We start from the raw sequence: 19,400 nt of genomic DNA, 5'->3' as shown, positions 1-19,400 counted from the left end.
TGTTCAAGCTGAACGCAAAATTTGATGCAGATTCATTGCTCTGCGCGTTCAGTCACTTTGAATGCGATGGAACACATGCTCATTCAACAGTGTCTACTGCCCCACTGACTGGTACAGTGAAGTAGTCATTGTTCATGCATGCACATTCCAGTCTACTTTGCTTGGATACCAGATTGCATCAATATTGTGCAAACCATGCTTGTTATATTAACAATGGCTGGACTTTTCCTGGACAGATCATATACCTTTGCATAGCCAGCACCAAATATTCTGTATGTTTTGACTAGACGAATATATTTTTGTTCACCTTCCTCAATATTCCTATTTCCTTTGAAACACATGTAGGAATGCATGAGGATTTGAAAGGTAAGCAACTAATTGCATTTTCTTCTTTTATAAACCAGCTTCTCACTGACAGAAAGAATGAGTGTGAAAACATGACTATTACTAGGGGAAGTTAATAAGAAGTGTTTATTTCTCTAAGGATGTAATAATTCTGTTTTTTATCATCACTGGGAAATATTTGCCCAATGACTAAAACTACTGCTATGATCCACTTAGGAACATGGACAGCACTTCAGCACTATTCTTGAGCAGCACTTTTAACAAAAAATGAACAATAAAAAATAAAAAATGCAAAAAGCATTACTAAGTAGACCATAAAAAGAACATTTGTTTACAGTTTGAGAGCTGTTTAAAAAAGACATAGCATCATCTTTCTCTTTTTTAATTATATTTTATTGCTTATGCTCTTACAGTTGTTCTGACTTTCCCCTTTTACCCCCTCTACCCAGCATAAAATAATCTTTATTTATAAAATCATTTATTGATTTATTATTTTTTGTTTTTTATACTCATGAAATTTGCATGTCTTTGAGTGCATTTTGTCAGTTGACAGATTCAGAAATCTATCTCATCATGCTGTAGAACCTGTTTTAAAAATAGGTATGAGCCACTTGGTGTCATAGAAATGTTGACACAGTGGAAAAACTATTAAATGAGTTTACAGGGCAAACTCTACCATTACTAATAAAAGGTGTTTTTCTATTTTTAAAACAAAAGTGACTGAATCTTTATTTCTATAAGGGCAAACAAATATAATTGAAATTTTTAGAATGTTTTATATACCTAGTATACTGTTCTAAGTTGATTTTTGAAATGTATATCTAAGTGGAGTTGGTATAAACCAAAGTATATAAAAAATTATCTTTCAGATCATTTTATTTGAAGCAGGCATTTTCCTCACTTTCATTGATGCTTTCAAAAGAATATTACTATTTAAATGTATGTGACCATTTATGTATTCTCCAAATATAATAAATATCTCATACTTTTAATAGATTGGGTTAATAAAGTATTGTGTCACATTTTATATATGAAATGCATAGTTTTTACACTTTGGAGGGGTAAGAGAGAGGATCTTTATCTTGATAGATAATCTGGAATAACCCTAAATATTGGGTAACGTGAAAAGGGAGCTAACTAAAAAGTTGGTATCTTCATAATTTTTGTATCATCTTTTGTAGTTTGCATTTGGCAAGGCTTGGGGGCCAGGAGTGGGAAGAGAGGGAGAGTTATAACCAGTTTGGAAAACGTACATAATTGTCTTGACAAACAGATTTTGTCCACAAGGGTGGACAAAAGTAGGTTTACAGTTGTAAGTACATGAAATAGAGTTTATTCTCATACAATTTTTTGTTTATTTGTATTTTTACAAACAACTGTAAACCTACTTTTGCCCACCCCATTTAATGGAGGTGTAATACTGTACTGAATAGTCAGTCTCCGAGCAGAATCAAGGGAGAAAATCTCTAGGATAAAGGTAAATGAATCACTCCCAGGAGTCTCCAGGACAGAAAAACCAAAATGGGAGATTTAAGGCAGTAAGAGAAAGCTTCCTCAAAAAACTCTGGTGAGGGAAATGGAAGTAGCCATACCTGACTGAGAAATTTCAGTGGAGATGACCTTTGAAATCTAAATAATCCATGTGTATGTAGTTGAGAATTGACATTGTGATTTTATGATAATCAGTTAGCTATTTTTATTTTAAAGGTCACTAAAAACTGATTACATGTATTCCTTCTCTAAATTGTTTGCCATGTTTAAAAAAGGAAATGTAAATACTTGCCAGTTCCTGGATTGCAGTTTTGAAAATAAAACATTAATAATAAAAATAATTATAATTGAACATCCACTGTATGTACTAGACTGTGGTAGGCATTTATGTATATTATAGTATCAGTCTCAAAACCCCTATAAGGATGTTAAATTAAAAATTTTAACTCCCAAAGCGAAATTATTTTTAAAAGGAAGGGTTTATTAGGCAATTGGTAGCAAAAAACAAAAACAAAAAAACAAAAAACGACGACGATAAAGAAGACTGGTTTGGGGCCTGGAGTCTAAACCACCACCAGCATGGCTAGGTAGGAAAAAGAGTATGTCCTGTCATTTATTCCTGGAGTTTTGCAAGGGGTATTATTCGTCAGGTAGGGGGAAGATACATAGTTGTTTGAAAGGATTTACTACTTTAGTTATAGACAAAAGAGTATGGGAGAAGTTGAAGTGGGGCTAGTTCTAGGATAGGTGCAGCAGAGTCTGCAAAGATGTGTCCACTCCTGTGGTTTAGCTGTGGGCAGCAGACTGGAAGGTTCATGTGTAAATAAGAAAAAGAGATTCCTGACTTTTGTGGTCCTTGGCTCTTTTCTCTTTTGGATAATCACAGAAATAACCAGCCACCTGGAAATTCATTCTAAATTCCAACAGATATACAGAAGTATGAGCAATCTTTTGTCAGGGCTGGCCTACAGCTATTTACAGACTAACTGTTGTGTCACTTCCTTATTGTTCAGCAGCTGTTAATTTTAATTTAGAACATTTCAGAATTTTTTTCTTGTCAAGAGATGGACAGGTACAGTTCCTATTATACAAGTAAAAGAAACTGATACCCAATAGATTAAGTGGCTTTTTCAATATTACATTTTAGATACAGGGAAACAGTATTTGAACCCAAGTCTTTTAACTCTGCTCCTCCTCTAAGAATTGATAGGGCATTTTTTCAGGAATTTCAAAACATAATTTGCTTGAATTTGATCAGTTAAAGATGGAATCAGTGTCTTAGGAAAGGTAATAAAATAATCTGATATATAACACTATCAAAAATACAGGCATTAAGTAAATTCTACCTTAGATTTTAGAGGTTGATCATTCAAATATTTGAACTTGCTGATACTAGTTAATATATTTGAATCCTGATGTGTGCCCAAGAATGATATGTAAACATCTGGCATTATATTGACTCTGAACAACTTGTGTAGTGGTAGAATCTCTCCATTTGCAGATCTGCATATGCTAGGATCAGCTCAGCAGGGCGCTTTACTTCCAGGATTTCCCTGAGATCCGGGTGGCGGGGAATGATCCTGGCTTGTAATGAGTTCTGGAGAAAGTATCTGTATTTGAACCTTATGCTCATCCTTAATACCATACCAGAGGTGCCCTCTATCCAGCCTGGTCTTAGAGTATTACTGGAATCAGTGTGGAATTAATTCTCTCTAGGAATTATTTCTTCTCTAAAAACTGTTTTAGACACAAAGCAGATGCTTGTGAAATGGTCTGTGGTAAATTTCTAAATATTAGCGAACTGTGATATCTGGGAAGTCCTTCATATTAATTATTCCTATATAATGAGCTCTAATATTGGCTTAGTATTTAATACAAATTAATTAGATTTCTCTAGTTATCTGATTTTAGTTCAATTTTGTGTTTACTGAGTGTCAGGGAAAATGAAATATGATTATAAATTTTGGTATCTCTATCAAACCATCCTTTAGCTACAGCAATTGACACCAGTTCCTAGGTAGAAACTACAGCAAAATTTATCTATTACTAAGTGAATTCCTATCATAATGAATTTATAAATGAAAAATTTCCAGTATAACCTAGGAAATTCTGAAATTATTTAAAAAGCTAATTTAAAAAAAAATTCAGCCATTTTGTAAGAAAATTCAAGTGTTGTGTTCACATAGAAAGATCCTTTTTTTATTATGGCAACTGATTTTGTTTACTTAAGAGAACCTGTTGCTAAAATAGTAATGAGGAAGGGTGTAATATAAGTGTAGTCATACACCCTTTGCTCTACAAGTAACCAGAGTGCTAGATATGCATGTTGCTCAGTTTCCTTTTGGAAGGTGGAAGTAAAGTCATTAGTATGTTTTTTTCTCTTGTGCAGCTTAAAATGACGAATGTGTGATTTCAGTGGAATAAATGGCGTCCAAAGTCACTGATGCTATAGTCTGGTATCAAAAAAAGGTAAGTTGATAATCAAAGCTTTTAACCTTTTAAGTGTTTTTATTCTAAAAATGCTTTCTGTGTGTATGTAAATGCCACAGATTTATGTCAAATGTTACCTAAATTAATGACAAACAGATTTCAGGATCTTTTGAATGGAAAGGGGAATAATATTTTATTTTTCCTTGTGCCAATTTTACTTTTAAATAAATTAAAAAGATGATGCCTAAAAACATTTTTTCTCCATTTTTAAATCCATATTTTCAAAGCTATTAGATTCTATTTTCAGTCATAATGTAAACCAAATTCCCAGGATTATAAGTATATTAGCATTTTATAAAAGGCATTTTTTTTGTGTGTGTTTCTTTTAAAAGAAAGCTGGGTTAGCCCAGCTGTTATAATTTTATAATTACTTTAAGAGATAAAAGTTTTAATCTATTTCTTATAAGTTACAATTCAACAGCTGAATCTCTACAGTAAAATAAGCCTCTGAAGATTGTATTCTCCATACTGTAATATTAAAATGTTTATTTTGATGTTTTAGGATTATTTTCATAACTACTCAACTAGCTGCATCATCCTATACATTTCAAAATATGCTTTACCAGTGTAATGTTTTCTTTATAAAGTTCAAGAGAATAAATACCTTTTTTTAAAAAAAATACAATGTACTGTTAACTCCTGAAGAGTGTTGTTTATACTTTTAAAAATGTGTATTGTTAAATCTAGTATCTTAGATTTTTAGTGTATGTAGTAAATTATGTTTTTTTCACATTTTAAAACCTTTTTGATTCTTATTGTTCAGGTCCCTATTAACAAAATATATACTTAAACTTTTTCCTATGTATGGGAAGATCAAACAATTTTAAAATTTAGTTGAGGTGGCCCTGGCTGAGTAGCTCAGTTGGTTGGAGCATTGTCCCATGCACCAAAAGGTTGTGGGTTTGATCCCTGGTCAGGGCACATGTACCTGGGTTTCAGGTGTGATCCCCTGTCAGAGTGCATACAGGAGGCAGATGATCAATGTTTTTAACAATGATGTTTCTCTCTCTTGCTCCTCTTGAAACTCCCTCCCTTCCTACATTCTTCTCTCTCTAAAATCAATAAATATATCCTTGGGTGAGGATTTAAAAAAATTACATAAAAATAAAATAAAATTTAGTTGAATTGGAAATAAGTAGTAATTAGAACATTTTAAGAATTAGTGAAACCTAAGGATATTGTTTATCTTTAGGTATGTTATTTCTTTTGTGGGTATAACATATGACAGATATACAACATCACATTTTTCAAATAAAATACTAAATTGAAAGTACTCAGTGGAAGTGTTGATCATACTATTAATTCAAAAAGAAAACAAAGAAAATTAAAACAATTTTTAAAAATTTGCTACATATGTCTTTGAAAACTTTTAATGTTTTCTTATGAGAGTAATGGTTATTAAACATTTTGTCTATTTGGCTTTTTCTGTTAAACATTGAAAACTTCACTGAAGATCATTTGTAGAATGTGCTAGATGGGCTGACTTTTCTTGTGACCAAAGGTTGAAGTGTGACGCACACATTCAGTTAGCACAGTGATGCCCTTCTTATCTGAAAGTCGTTTACCTAGCAGCTTTAGATGTGTGCAACCAAAATACTATCCAGAGCTAATACAACAGATGTCACAATTTATATCTAGAAAATGTAATCATACATTTTGTTAGTCACCAGAATCATTAACCAGATTTGATTCCTGTATATATTTTTTGCTTTAAAATTTAATTTTCTTGAAGAAATACATGTGACTACTTTGGAAGATTAATTAGTGTTTCTAGGCTTATTGAGGAGGGGAGCAGTCCCTAGTAGTTCCTCTCTCTGTTCTTACCCAATTTCTGAGTTTTGCTCCCCAGGGACAATCATTTTAAATTCTTTATAGCTTAGTGGTTTTCAAACTCAAGTTCTACTTCTCAATACTAGTAGGGAGTGAGAGAGGGTGTGTTGAAAACGTGGAGTGTGAAGTTTTGGTTTTCATAATTACTTTTGGGGGAATACTGACATTTGTGGGTAGGAATCAGATACTAAATGTCATAAAATACGGTAAACTAGAGGTTGGCAAATTTTTTCTGTAAAGGACCGGATAGTTTAGGCTTTGAAGGCCATAAAGTCTCTGTGGCAACTACTTATTGATGTCATAGTACAAAAACAGCCGTAGACAATATATAAATGAGTGAAATGAATGGGCATGGCTGTGTTCCAATAAAACAATTTACAAAAACAGGCAACTGGCTACATTTAGTCCATAGGCCTTAGTTTGCTGATCTGTTCTCTAAGACAGCCCCATATGACAATAGAGTACCCATCTCAAAATGCAATAGTGCCCTGTTAAATAACACTATTTGGGTTTTTTAAATACTATTTTCTTTATGTTTTTAAACATACCTACCTTACCTTGATTATTTTATTGTAGATGTTATTTGTTGATTTACAACTGTATGATAAAGATTTAGCTATTTTATGAGCTCCCCTCAATCACCCTTCCCACCCCATCCTCTCTGTAATACAACTTTTGATTAGATCAGTATTCAGGGCTTATGTTTGTATATGTGTCATTTAGAGCTATGTCATATTGTCTCAATATAATGTACTGTGATAATATTTTCTGTCTGTGCAACTCTTTTCTCTTTTCACTTGGTTTGTCTAATTCTCCAAAGTCTCTGTTGGAGTTGTAAAATTCCTTTTGTTGTAATCAGTCACATTCAGGTACTCTATCAGTTCCTTTTTTTTCTTTCTTGGGAATGGCCCTCTTAGAACTCTCCTCCTTCTCTATTCTGGATGAATTGTTCTCAGGCTATGCCTGTAACCTGCCATCTTGATAGTCTTATCATCAGCCTGAGACTTCCCTTCACTGATCTTACATCATACAGATTTGTTTTTCTTGTAAGTGTATGTTTATGAAAAAGTCTTTTTAGACCTGTTTGTGTCTCAGAAAAAAGAAGGTTTAGGTACCAAAACTGATACTTGCTGATTATTTGACTATGGGCAAATAATTTCATTTCTTTGAGTTTCACTAATCACATCTCTACATTAACTAGATAATATCCCCAGTACTTCCTGTCCCTCTCCTTACCCAGTCTCAGTCTCCTTTTCAATCATACATCCCTTTGAAATTATGATGAATTTTTAAAAAAAATTCCAGGATCTTATTTCCAAATAAATGTACACATATACAGAATTTCACATCTCATTTGAACCCCAGATGTGGAAGTCCTGATTAGATAAGTTTCAGTCTTAATATTGTAAAAATTTTTTATTTTATTAGTATCCTCCAGTAGTATCCAGCTTATACTAAGAGGTATTACTCTAGATAAAAATCAAGACACGTTCACATTGATTTTCTTGACTATTTGCTTGCTTGGTTATAACTTACTTTAGAGTCATCTTTCCCATTTGAAAGTGGTGGCATTTTCATATTTTTGTTTTGAGCACTGAACACTAGCTAGCCCAGATACCATTACTTGATTTATGGACCGTTGTAAACTTGAGCTCTAATATCAGATGTGAAATTTGCAGAAGGACTTAAACCAAATTGTTTTAAAATATTAAATACATGTAGAAGATCTAATTAAATATCAGGTACCTTTTAATAAATTATTCTATACATTCGTTATTTTGAGATTTTTTAAGTCCCTTAATTTTAAATTTCATTTTGTACTTAGAGCCATCCATAGTCATGAATAATTTGAATGTTCTTGTTGAGACAAATATTCAGTCATTAATTCAGAGGAATAATTAAATGCCGTCCGAATAGTGACAGGAGAAATCAGAATAGTTTTGATTAATATTGGGCTATTGGATGTTTTTTAATAGCACAATTCTCTGCTGTCATCTTTCTAGTTTTTTGTTCCTGAGGAGAGAGCATTATTTATCTTTTGGAAGGCATGCTAAATAGGGGCCTGAAGTTATAAGTTCAAAGATAATTGACACACTAAGTATTCCTTTAAAAAAAATAATGACCCCCTAGGATTCTGTTGCAAATATGCAGGTCAAATTATGAGAGAATGAGGTTGTATTTTCAGGAGAAGAATATATTCGAAAAGGGTGGCCCAGAAATAATCTCCAAATTTTAGAGGGAAGAAAAATACTAGCAACACTCTATGGAGGTAGTAAAATAGTGAATTCAGCTTATAGAACTGAGGAGGAACTATATGATATATATCTTGGTCATTGCCTTTATGGAGTCAATAGCCAGCAAGAACACTTAAGTAAGTATATTTAATGGCTTCTAAATATGAACCAACAGTGAGATTTATTTAGTAAAATAAATGAGAAACTAGCGTGAATAACATGAACTTGACTGATAACTGTTGTCAGCTATTAATAGTTGAAACTTTAAAATCTCTTCCTTTTTAGTAAAGTTTAGTATGCTTATCTGCATGTGTGTTTGTGTGTACACAAAGTATGTAAGTAGGTCATTTAGGAACAGTAACTTGCACAGATGGTTAAGAAGTATTAATTCTCAGCTTTCAAACTCCCGAAACTGTACTGTTACTTACTTTTAAGATTTTCCTTTCTTTTGCAAGTGAGACAGGCTGTCTTTAGCAAAACAGACATTTATTGGTTTTCGAATTAAACCATGCAAAGTGGTGAAGCTTGTCTCAGCAACAGAGCACATTCAAAAGCACCATCGTGAGGAGTCAGCCTCTTTTTCCTTCTCTGCTTTCCTAGAGTTGGTTTATTTCCTCCTATCACTCAAGACTTTCTCCAAGTTGTGGAAAATGCCCCAAGACACCTCCAGACTCTTACTCTTTTAGCTCTGTAAGAAGAAAGGATGTATGAAGGAATGGAGTAAAGTGGGTTTCTTATGCAAAACTTCCCTACCTTTTTCCCTGTTGGAAAAACTACTTTAAGATGGAATTTATTATCCTCCACAGAGCCTTATGGGCAGGGAGTATGTAGCTGACCTCTTAGAGAGGATAAATCCAAATTAGGCTAAACCAGTCATGGACTTCTATTTTCCTTGCCAGTGACAAGCTTAGAAAGGGCACGTATATTCCGGCTCTGGCTAATGAAACATGAAGGCATCTGGTATAAGCCTTTCATCTCTTAAAAACGGGCCCAACAATAATAATAGCAAAAGTTATATTACATTTATTATGTGATTTTCTAAGAGCTTTATGTATATTAACTAATTTAGCAAAGGTAAATGAATGAAATGAAGCAGAGGATCTGTTCCCTATCTCTAAAAATTGGTGGGCGAGGCTCTGCTGTTTGAAGCTCTTATTGTAAACTTGCTCCCATGAGGGAAGCTTGCCAGCAACCCCAGGATGGCAGAGTTTGTACTTGTTCTTTTGTTTGTTTGTCTGTTTTTTTTTTCAGGACATTCAAGACATGAAAGTAATTATCTGGAAATGTTTTACTTTGGGGCTTCTTATTGTGTGAGATAATAAATCCCTGATGTTTTTTTAGTCACTAGGAGTTTTTTTCCTTGCAGCTCAGAACATTCTAAGGGATACACAAGAAATTCTGATGGGATATGGTTTCACATACAGTCCTCTTCTGGATGGTTATAGTAGTAGATAGTAGAGTAAAATCTACTAAAATAGAGGTTCTTGGCCTCAGACAAATGGGTTACATTTTCTCTATAAGCTTTTTCCTGAGCCATATTCTCATATAAAACATTAAATCTTTAATGTAATTTTAAACTGTTTTGCTTTATGGTATTGGTAGGGTTGAAAGAGCACTTGTATTTGATTTTGTAACATACTGCATTTTGTATTATTGAACTGTTGCTTAATCTCTCTGAGCCTTTGCTCTTTAATAAACTGAGGATAATAGTGCTTCCCTTATGTGCCTCACAGGGTTGTGCAGAAGTATATTAACTTTAAATATGTTTTTTAAAAGTTTTTAAAAGTGGTGTATGAAATATTCAATAAATATGAAGTATCTCTTTAAAAGAATCTTAATATTGTAAATTAATGAATTGGAATGTAATAGGTGAGAAATTATCATGGCTTTCAGTATTCAACAATTTTTTTTTCTCCCCTGTATTCCCCTCTGCCCTGCACAGCCCCTCCCACCAGCACTACCCCCCCTCTTAGTTCATGTCCATTGGTTGTACATGTAAATTCTTTGGCTTCTCCATATACTATACTATTCTTAACCACCCCCCTATTTTAGGGTTAACAACCCCACCTATTTTGTTCCTACTATTTATGCTGCTTATTCCCTGTACTTTTTCCCCCATTCTTCCCCCCACCATCTCCATTTCTGTGATTTTATTCCTCTTCTAGTTGTTTGCTTAGTTTGATTTTTTTTTAAGTTCAGTTGTTGATAGTTATGAATTTGTTGTCATTTTACAGTTCATAGTTTTTGATCTTCATCTTTCTCTTGGATAAGTCCCTTTAACATTTCATATAATAAGGACTTGGCAGTGATGAACTCCTTTAACTTGACCTTACCTGGGAAGCACTTTATCTGCCCTTCCATTCTAAATGATAGCTTTGCTGGATAGAGTAATCTTGGATGTAGGTCCTTGCCTTTCATGACTTTGAATACTTCTTGCCAGCCCCTTCTTGCCTGCAAGGTTTCTTTTGAGAAATCAGCTGATTGTCTTATGGGAACTCCTTTGTAGGTAACTGTCTCCTTTCCTCTTGCAGCTTTTAAGATTCTCTCCTTATCTTTCATCTTGGGTAATATAATTATGATGTGCCTTGGTGTGTGCTTCCTTGGGTCCAACTTTTTTGGGACTCTGAGCTTTCTGGATCTCCTGGAAGTCTATTTCCTTGGCCAGATTGGGGAAGTTCTCTTTCATTATTTTTTCAAATAAGTTTTCAGTTTCTTGCTCTTCCTCTTCTCCCTCTGACACCCCTATGATTCAGATGTTGGATCATTTAAAGTTGTCCCTGAGGTTCCTAAGCCTCTCCTCATGTTTTTGAACTCTTTCTTCATTCTGTTCTGGTTGAATGTTTATCTGTTCCTTCTGCTCCCAATCATTGATGTGAATCCCAGTGTCCTTCCCTTTACTGTTGGTTCCCTGTATGTTTTTCTTTATTTCACTTTGCATAGCCTTCACTTTTTCCTCCATTTTGCAACCAAGCCTATGAGCATCCAGATTACCAGTGTTTTGAACTGTGCATTTGACAGGTTGGCTACGGGTTCATCACTTAGTTCTATATTTGGAGCTTTGATCTGTTCTTTCATTTGGGCCATATTTGTCTCAGTGTGCCTGTTACGTTCGGAGGGGCAGAGCCTTAAGTATTTGCCAGGCAGAGCAACCCAGATCGCTGTGTTATGAAGCTGTGTGTGGTGAAGGGGTCCGAGAGGTAACAATGCCGCTTGCTCAGCTCTCAGCCGGCTTTCAGTCACTTTCCCCACTACCCACAAGAAAATTGGGCCCTTCTGGTGCTGATTCCGGGGTGGGTGGATCTGTGTATGTTCTAGGACCCTATGGATCTCTCCGGTGGACTCTCCTGTGAGGCTGGGAGTTTCTCCCACTGCTGCAACCCCCAGAGGTTTTTACCTCTAGAGGGCTTGAGGCTTTGTTTTCCCACACTAGAACCCTGGATTATGTGCTCTGTCTTGCTCCCCAGCCGTTCCTCATGGTTCATCCGTACGCAAATGTGGTGGGAGAGCCCAGTTCTCCAGCCACCACCTTGCAGCACATCCTCTTTGCCCCAGCTACCCGTCTCTGCCCCTCCTACCAGTCAGGATGAATGTTTCTTCTTTAGCTCCTTGGTTGTTGGACTTGCATACAGTTTGATTTTCTGGCAGTTCTGGTTATTTTCTGTTTCCAAATTGGTTGTTGTCCCTCTTTTGGTTGTGAGAGCAGGCAAAGTGTATCTCCCTACACCTCCATCTTGGCTGAAAGTCAACAGTTTCTTTGATGACCTTGTCTGTGCTGCACACATTCTTTTTTCCATTTGGCCAAGGAGATGAATATAAGGTTAAGTGAGGGAAGCCCAGACATGGTACCTCATCTTGGCCGCAGTGATTTGTCCAGCTATATCTGCTGACCCAAATTGTCCTTCTACAAACTTTTTTTTTTTTTTTTAGAGCTTATGGAAAAGACTTTTGCTTCTTTCATTGAGGACCTAAAAAGGATAAAAGCTTACAGACACATTACCACAACATGGAGAAAGTTGTGGCCAAGAGAGAATGAGAGCACCAGAGTGGATCAGGAATGGGGAAAAAAGAGACAACCACAGGCCTGCATAGTACTCTGGTCTCTGGATTCACTCCACTGTGAGATTACCTTCACCTGACCTTTGAGTTATTTAGCTACATCAGCCAGTAAGTTCCCCGTTTTTGTTGAGGCTAGTTTGAATTGGATTTTTAGTTGCAAAAAGAGCATCCCGCCATGGTCAGATGGCTTGGTTGACTGGAGCATTGTCCCTACCCCAGAAGATCATACCTAGGTTGCAGGTTTGTCTCCTGCTTGGGACGTATAGAGGAAGCAACTGATCAATGTTTCACATTGATGTTTCTCTTCTCTCCCTCCCTTCCTCTCTCCCTAAAATCAATAAATGTATCCTCAGGGAAGGATTAAAAAGAAGAGAACACCCTAACTAATGCATAGAGGCTATATTTTTTTATAAATTTCATTTATATATAATATATACTCAGAAAACCACACAGATAGTAAGTACTCAGTTTTATGAATTTTACAAACCAAACACCCATTTACCAGCTCTACAAAAACCTTCATACTGCCTTTCAGTCACAACCTATCCCCTTTTTGGATGACTGCTATATGAGACAGAATATCCTAACAAGCTTTGTGTTTGGAAAGCAGAGATTTGAATTCTTGTTCTTGAAAGCCTGTATGATTTTGGACAATTGCTTAATTTCTCTGAATTTCTCTTTTCTTTTTGTATATAAATATTATCTCTTATTTATTTGAGAAGTAATTGATGATATATATGTTGTATACATGGTAAGCCTTCAGTTTAAATGAAAGTTATTTCTATTATTATTACTTCATATTTCTTATAGTTATATCAGAGGAATTGCTCCCAAACTAATCAGAGTGGTTTATTTCATGCATTCTGAAAATTTTCATGAGGCTGAAAAGATTCTTACTTATAAATGAAAAACCTAAAATGTCAGACTTCTAATATCCAGTTAACAGTGGGGACTTAGTTGATGTTTGTTGTCTAACAGCAAAGTCATGATTAAATGTAATTTATAGACTTCAACTTTCTTTGCTTTAGTCAGTCACTGATCATGTTTTCCACCTCTTCCTTTTTAATATCACTTACGGAAGACTGTTCTAGCAGAAATAGATTGGTTAGTTTTGTTGCTGAAATAGATTCCTTTTCATTTTAAGATTTTTCTCCCTCATTTTGTCACAAGGTTCTTAATTTTCCGTCCTCACGCTCTCTCCACTTTGGATATCTCTAGCATAAATAATTTAAATTTTAGTTTTATTTATAAGAAAGAAATTATCAAGGTAGTTTTTTTTTTTAGAAATCATCTAGTTTCTGTTAAACTTTTTGCTTTATAGATAAGAAACCTCATGCCCGTAGACCTAATACCTTAATCACAGTCATGAATTAGTGATAAAACCAAAACTCAGGTCTGCTTTCAGGCCACTCTTCTTTCTGTACCAAAGTTGCTTTAAATAACAGACCAATAAAGCTTTTATAAAACGAAATAAGCCTGTGAGCAATGTGATAAAATCATACATCATAGGAATATTTAAAACCACCAAGACTTTACTAACTATAATTTATTTGATTTATTAAAGCCTTATTTGACAGTGATCACACTTAACTGTTCAAAATATTAAGTATCTAATATACATGTCACTAACATTTACTTTTACTTAAAAGTCACTACATTAAATTAATACAAAGCAACATGACAACAAAGAAGGAGTTTGCAAAATATATCAACCTGATGTAAAGTGTTCCTAATACACACACTAACTTTTCCAACAGCTTATATTCATGTGTCACTTCTCAAGACATTAAGGCAAGTATCAATAACTTGCGAAATGCTTGCCCCATACATGCAAATGGAATTTTTAGAAAGATTTTTTTACTCCTTCAAAACAGTTTAGTTAAGTCCATAGACAAGTAGGAGCCACAGGAGTGGAAGAGGAAGAGAAAGATAGAATTTGCAAAGGGAAAAGGATGAAAATGGTTATTTGTGCCCAGGGAGTGAGAATGGGAAATGGAGACCACTTCCTTTCAAATTTCTTTACTCAAAGTTTTTTAAAAAGACCAAAAAAAAAAAAAACCCCAAAAAACAAAAAAACCTGTGCCATAAATCTACTTGTTTAATTTGACAGTTGTTTTTTAAAAGTGGTCCCCACGCTTTTGACACCAGGGACTGGTTTTGTGGATGACAATTTTTCCATAGACCAGGGGGACGGGAAGGTTTCAGGATGATTCAAGTGCATTACACTTATTGTGTACTTTATTTCTATTATTATTACACTGTAGTATATAATGAAATAATTATACAACTCACCATGATGCAGAATCAGTGGAAGCCCTGAGCTTGTTTTCCTGCAACTAGCTGGTCCCATCTAGGGGTGATGGGAGACAGTGACATCTGAAGTGTGTTGCTTATGTCCAGTCTACTCTGTAACCTCGTTTTGGTTGCTGTTACTGCAGAAAACCCTGCTTCACAAAGGTAGGATGTTGGAAGTGGAAGTAGGCTTTTCAGTGCTTTTGTGGCAATCTCAGGATATTCCACTTTGACTTTAATCCAGAAAGTATGGAGATTTGAAGTTGTCTCAAACATACTTTCAAGACCACCATCATTTGCGATCTTAAGGAGTTGATCCTCTTCTAGCACGGACAAAGTCGATTCACCTGGCTTATTTACAGATGGGTGACAGATCCAGTTCTTCCCAGTTCGGGGGTCTTTTGTGGTTGGGGAAATAATGCTCAAACTCTTTTGAAAGCTGAGATTGGTGATCAGGCACCAACTGGGAGAAGGCCCTGGTTCAGTCTCTTTCAGAATCTCTGCTAATGTTTGAAACATGTCAACAATCCCAATGTTCGCTTGTCACCCCCGTAATTCCAGTTTGGCTTTGAATGCAGCCACTTTATCTGCTAACTTGAGTACAGTTGTCAGTTCTCTCCTGAAGTGAGAGATTGAGTTCATTGAGCAGATTGAATATGTCACACAAGTAAGCAAGTTTTGTGACACATTCTGGGTCACTGAAATGTGTTGCCAGTAGTGACTCTTTTTCTAAAAGAAACCTGTGGAGCGCCTCTCGTTATTCAAAAACTCTGGCCAGTAATATACCTTTAGAACTGTGTATAAGAGAAGATGTGTGTGCTCTGCATCAATCTCCTCACAGAGCTGTGCGAATAGACATGAGTTAAGGGTGTGTACTTTAATGTGGTTGATAATTTTAATCACATCCTGCAAAACATTGTTAAGTTCAGGTGACATTTTTCAGCTAGCCAGCATTTCTCTGTGATGACACGGTGTGTAGACTCATTCAGAGTGATCTCTTTGACCCAAGTAGTAAAACCAGAAAGCCATCCAGTCATGGCAGCCACTCTGATCATGCATCTACCAGTACAAAATAACCAGTTCAGTTTTCCTGATACGTGACCATTCAGAGACTTAAATAGTTCTGCAGCTGTGGTGTTGGTTTACAACAAAAGTGCACGTAACATCCTCATGCACATCCTTCTGAAAAATATACTGCACAAAAACAAGCATCATTGCCTTGCTGTCAACATTAGTAGACTCGACAACCTAGACTCATTAATCCTATCCAGCAATTGTGTTTCAGTATCCTCTGCTATTTCATCAATTTATCTAGTTATGGTGAAAGAGGAACATATGCCACCTTTTGAACTGCAGCCTCTCCTAAAAGTTCATGGCAAATGTCCTTAGCAGCAGGCAGGTTCAACTCTTCACCAATAGTAAAGGGCTTCCTAACTTCAGCAATGCAGTTAGGCACTAAGAATGGTGCTCTCAGTGCAGACACATTTGATGAAGTGGTGGCCTTCAATAATTGCCTCTATTTTTTGTGTTCATGTTTGTTTTTTTTTGTTTTTTTTTTTCTTTTGAAAAACTCCAAAGGCTTGTCTTTTAATGCAGAGTGCTTGGTCTCCATGTGGCAAGACAGTTTTGAAGATTTCATGGCTTCATGGGATAGCCGGTTGCTACATATTATACAAAGCAGATTTGGAGAATGTAAATCACCTGTTGCAATGAAGACACAATTTAAGTAGGACTCTTGGTGTTTTCTCTTAAATGCAGCTTTCTTTTTGTTGGCAGGCTTAGCGTCTCCTGCTGTTTTATGATTGGGTCTTTCCCCCTTTTCAAAGAAGCTCTCCAGTGCTTCTCCAGTAAAAAACATTTGTTTTTTTACTCATTTTGGCTACAGGTGGCATGTGAGATTACCAAAACTGACTGAGAGAAGAGCACAGGGGAGGAAAGAAGCACAGGTGGAAGTGGTTAATAAAATAATGGGCAGACCATGTGCAGACTAAAATAAGCATTAGATTCTAACCTAACACCTGCCACCAGATGCAGCTTAATTGTCACTTGCCACTCAATGATAGTGTTTTGATAGTAGTCTTCAAGCAATTGATTTATTATGGTCTCTGTGCAGTCAGACCTCTCTGCTAATGATAATCTGTATTTGCAGCCACTCCCCAGTGCTAGCATCACTGCCTCAGCTCCACCTCAGCTCATCAGGCATTAGATTCTCAAAAGGAGAAAGCAACCTAGATTCCTTGCATGCACAATTCACAGTAGGGTTCAGTTCACAGTAGGGTTTGTGCTCCTGTGAGAATCTAATAGCATCACTGATCTGACAGAGGCAGAGCTCAGGCAGCAATGCAAGGGATGGGGAACGGCTGTAAGTACAGATGAAGCTTCACTTGCACACCCACCTCTCACCCTTTGCTGTGCAGCCTGGTTCCCAGCATGCCACGGTACTGGTCCATGGCCTGGGGGTTAGGGACCCCTGTTTTTTAAGATGACTTTTGATGAGAGAGTATTTGGGGAGGTATACACCTTAAAAAAATATGATCATTATTATGTATACATATAATGGTAGTGATGATGATGATGTTATAATACCACCACATATTTCAATAGCATTTCATTTTTAGAGTGTTTTCATATATATTCACATGATATGATTTATTGTGATAATGAAATTATTAACACAGTGATTACGTAAAGATGTTATAAGAAAGTTTTATAAGTTTTCTAGGACTTATTTACACATGACCACAAACTGGGTACTTAAAACAATAGGATTTTATTTTTTCGCAGTTCAGGAGGCCAGAAGTCCAAAAAAAGTGTCAGCAGTGTTCATTCCTTTTGTAGAAAGGCTCTGAGGGAGAAACTGTTCCATGTACCCCTGCGAGCTTCTGGTGAATGCATCTTTGGCATTTCCTGCCTTGTAGATGTGTCATTCCAATCTCTGCCTCTGTCTTCACATTGCCACCTTCACTTTGTTTCTGTGTGCTCTCCTCTTCTTGTCAAAATATGAGTCATTGAATTTAGGGTCCAGTCATTGAATTTTAAGATGATCTCATCTTGAGATTCTTAACTAACTACATCTGCAAAGACCCTATTTTCAAATGTAATATTTCATGGGTCTGGGCAGACATGTATTTTTGTGGGACACTATTCAACTCATTGTAGAAGTATAACCAAAGAATACGATTGGTTTTAGTAGATTCCATGTGGAGATGTGTAGCTTTTTATTTTCTTCTGTGTAGCTATATTTTAGACCACCAGTATTGAACTGAGTAAAAGAGGACCGGGATCCTTAATATTTTCTTCATGTTCTTATAAGTTAAGATTGTTGATAACTTAGCTTCTCTGATATTAAATGTTAAGGAGTAAGTTTGTGCCAAATTAAGCACAATTTTCTGCTTCTAGTTCTTATTAAATACCTAAATATTTGGGTTCTTTATTTAATTCAACTATTATGAGGTTTAATGTCTTAATTATAATGAATGACAATAATAACGTTCTTCCCTTTTAAAAAAAGTACATGTAAATTGAACCACATATTGCTCAATGTTTTGATCTTGGGGAATCATCAAAGCTCCTTTTTGATAAATTATTGACGGTCTCTTAAAATACTGATTTTTCTTTTTTTTTTAAATTTTATTTTAATTTATTTTTTCAAATACATTTGTCTCTGCCAACCTCCCACCACTTTCCCTTGCCCCCTCCCTCCTTCCCTCCCTCAGCTCTTCCCCTATGGTTTTGTCCATGAGTCCTTGCTATATGTTCCTTGACTTTCCCCTTCCCTTCCTTGTCCCCGCCCCACCTCCCTCCTTCCCTCTTGTCTCTGTTGATTTCTTTTCCTTTCAGTGTTGCTGGTCTTATTTTCCTTGCATCTTTGTATTGTTGGTTAGGTTCCACTTATAGGTGAGATCATATGGTATTTGTCTTTCGCCCCTGGCTTATTTCGCTTAGCATAATGCTCTCCAGTTCCATCCATGCTGTCATGAAGTTTAGTAGTTCTTTTTTTCTTTCTGCTGCATAGTATTCCATTGTGTATATGTACCATAATTTTAAAATATTGATTTTTCTTTTAGGACCAGATGATATTGTATATAAAAATAAATATTTAATAGTATATAAAATTATTATTTTAGGCATAAAATTGTAACAGTTGAGTTGAAATATGAAGTTTTAAAAATTTAAACTCTTAATTGAATGAAATTTATGAGAATTTATTTTTTCCATAAATACTATAGGCTATTGAACAACCATGATCTCTTCAATACTACAGGATTTTGTATTTGGGGCTAATTCTCTATAATACTAGACACTGATTATGTGCTTGAGGACATATTTGGCTTTCCTGAATGACCTTAGGTTAACTGGTTTTATTTTTATTAAGCTGAGTTTCTTAATTTTTCTGAGTCTTAGTTTCTTTATAAGATTGAGATGAGAACCCTTTTAAAATTGCTATGATGATTAAATGAGGTAACATGTAAACACCAAGTATAGAGTTGATGTACAGCAAATGTTCAATAAATATTGCTAAATAACAGTTCCTTTGCCTTCTTTCCCCTTTTGCTAAATACAGAATGTTCTAATTAATAATATATTTGGATAATTTGCCTTCTTTCCCCTTTTGCTAAATACAGAATGTTCTAATTAATAATATATTTGGAGAATTAAAGG

General features: G+C 35.4%; 1 protein-coding gene across 3 annotated transcripts in view; it reads left to right on the top strand.

Moving 5' to 3' along the window:
* PHTF2 (putative homeodomain transcription factor 2) overlaps nt 1-19,400 on the top strand; it is a 123,630-nt gene that overhangs the window by 10,206 nt on the left and 94,024 nt on the right. For all 3 annotated transcript variants that reach the window (XM_054564136.1, XM_054564135.1, XM_054564137.1), the window contains exon 2: nt 4,226-4,305. In XM_054564136.1, the coding sequence (XP_054420111.1) occupies nt 4,261-4,305 (45 nt within the window). In that variant the 5' untranslated portion in view covers nt 4,226-4,260. The remainder of the gene's footprint in view (nt 1-4,225; nt 4,306-19,400) is intronic.

Source organism: Pteronotus mesoamericanus, unplaced genomic scaffold (assembly GCF_021234165.1).
Source record: "Pteronotus mesoamericanus isolate MK-2021 breed Mesoamerican mustached bat unplaced genomic scaffold, CSHL_Meso_final scaffold_85, whole genome shotgun sequence".
Lineage (NCBI taxonomy): Eukaryota > Metazoa > Chordata > Mammalia > Chiroptera > Mormoopidae > Pteronotus > Pteronotus mesoamericanus.
Note: the sequence above shows the minus strand (reverse complement) of the source record. Positions and strands in the feature narration are given on the sequence as shown.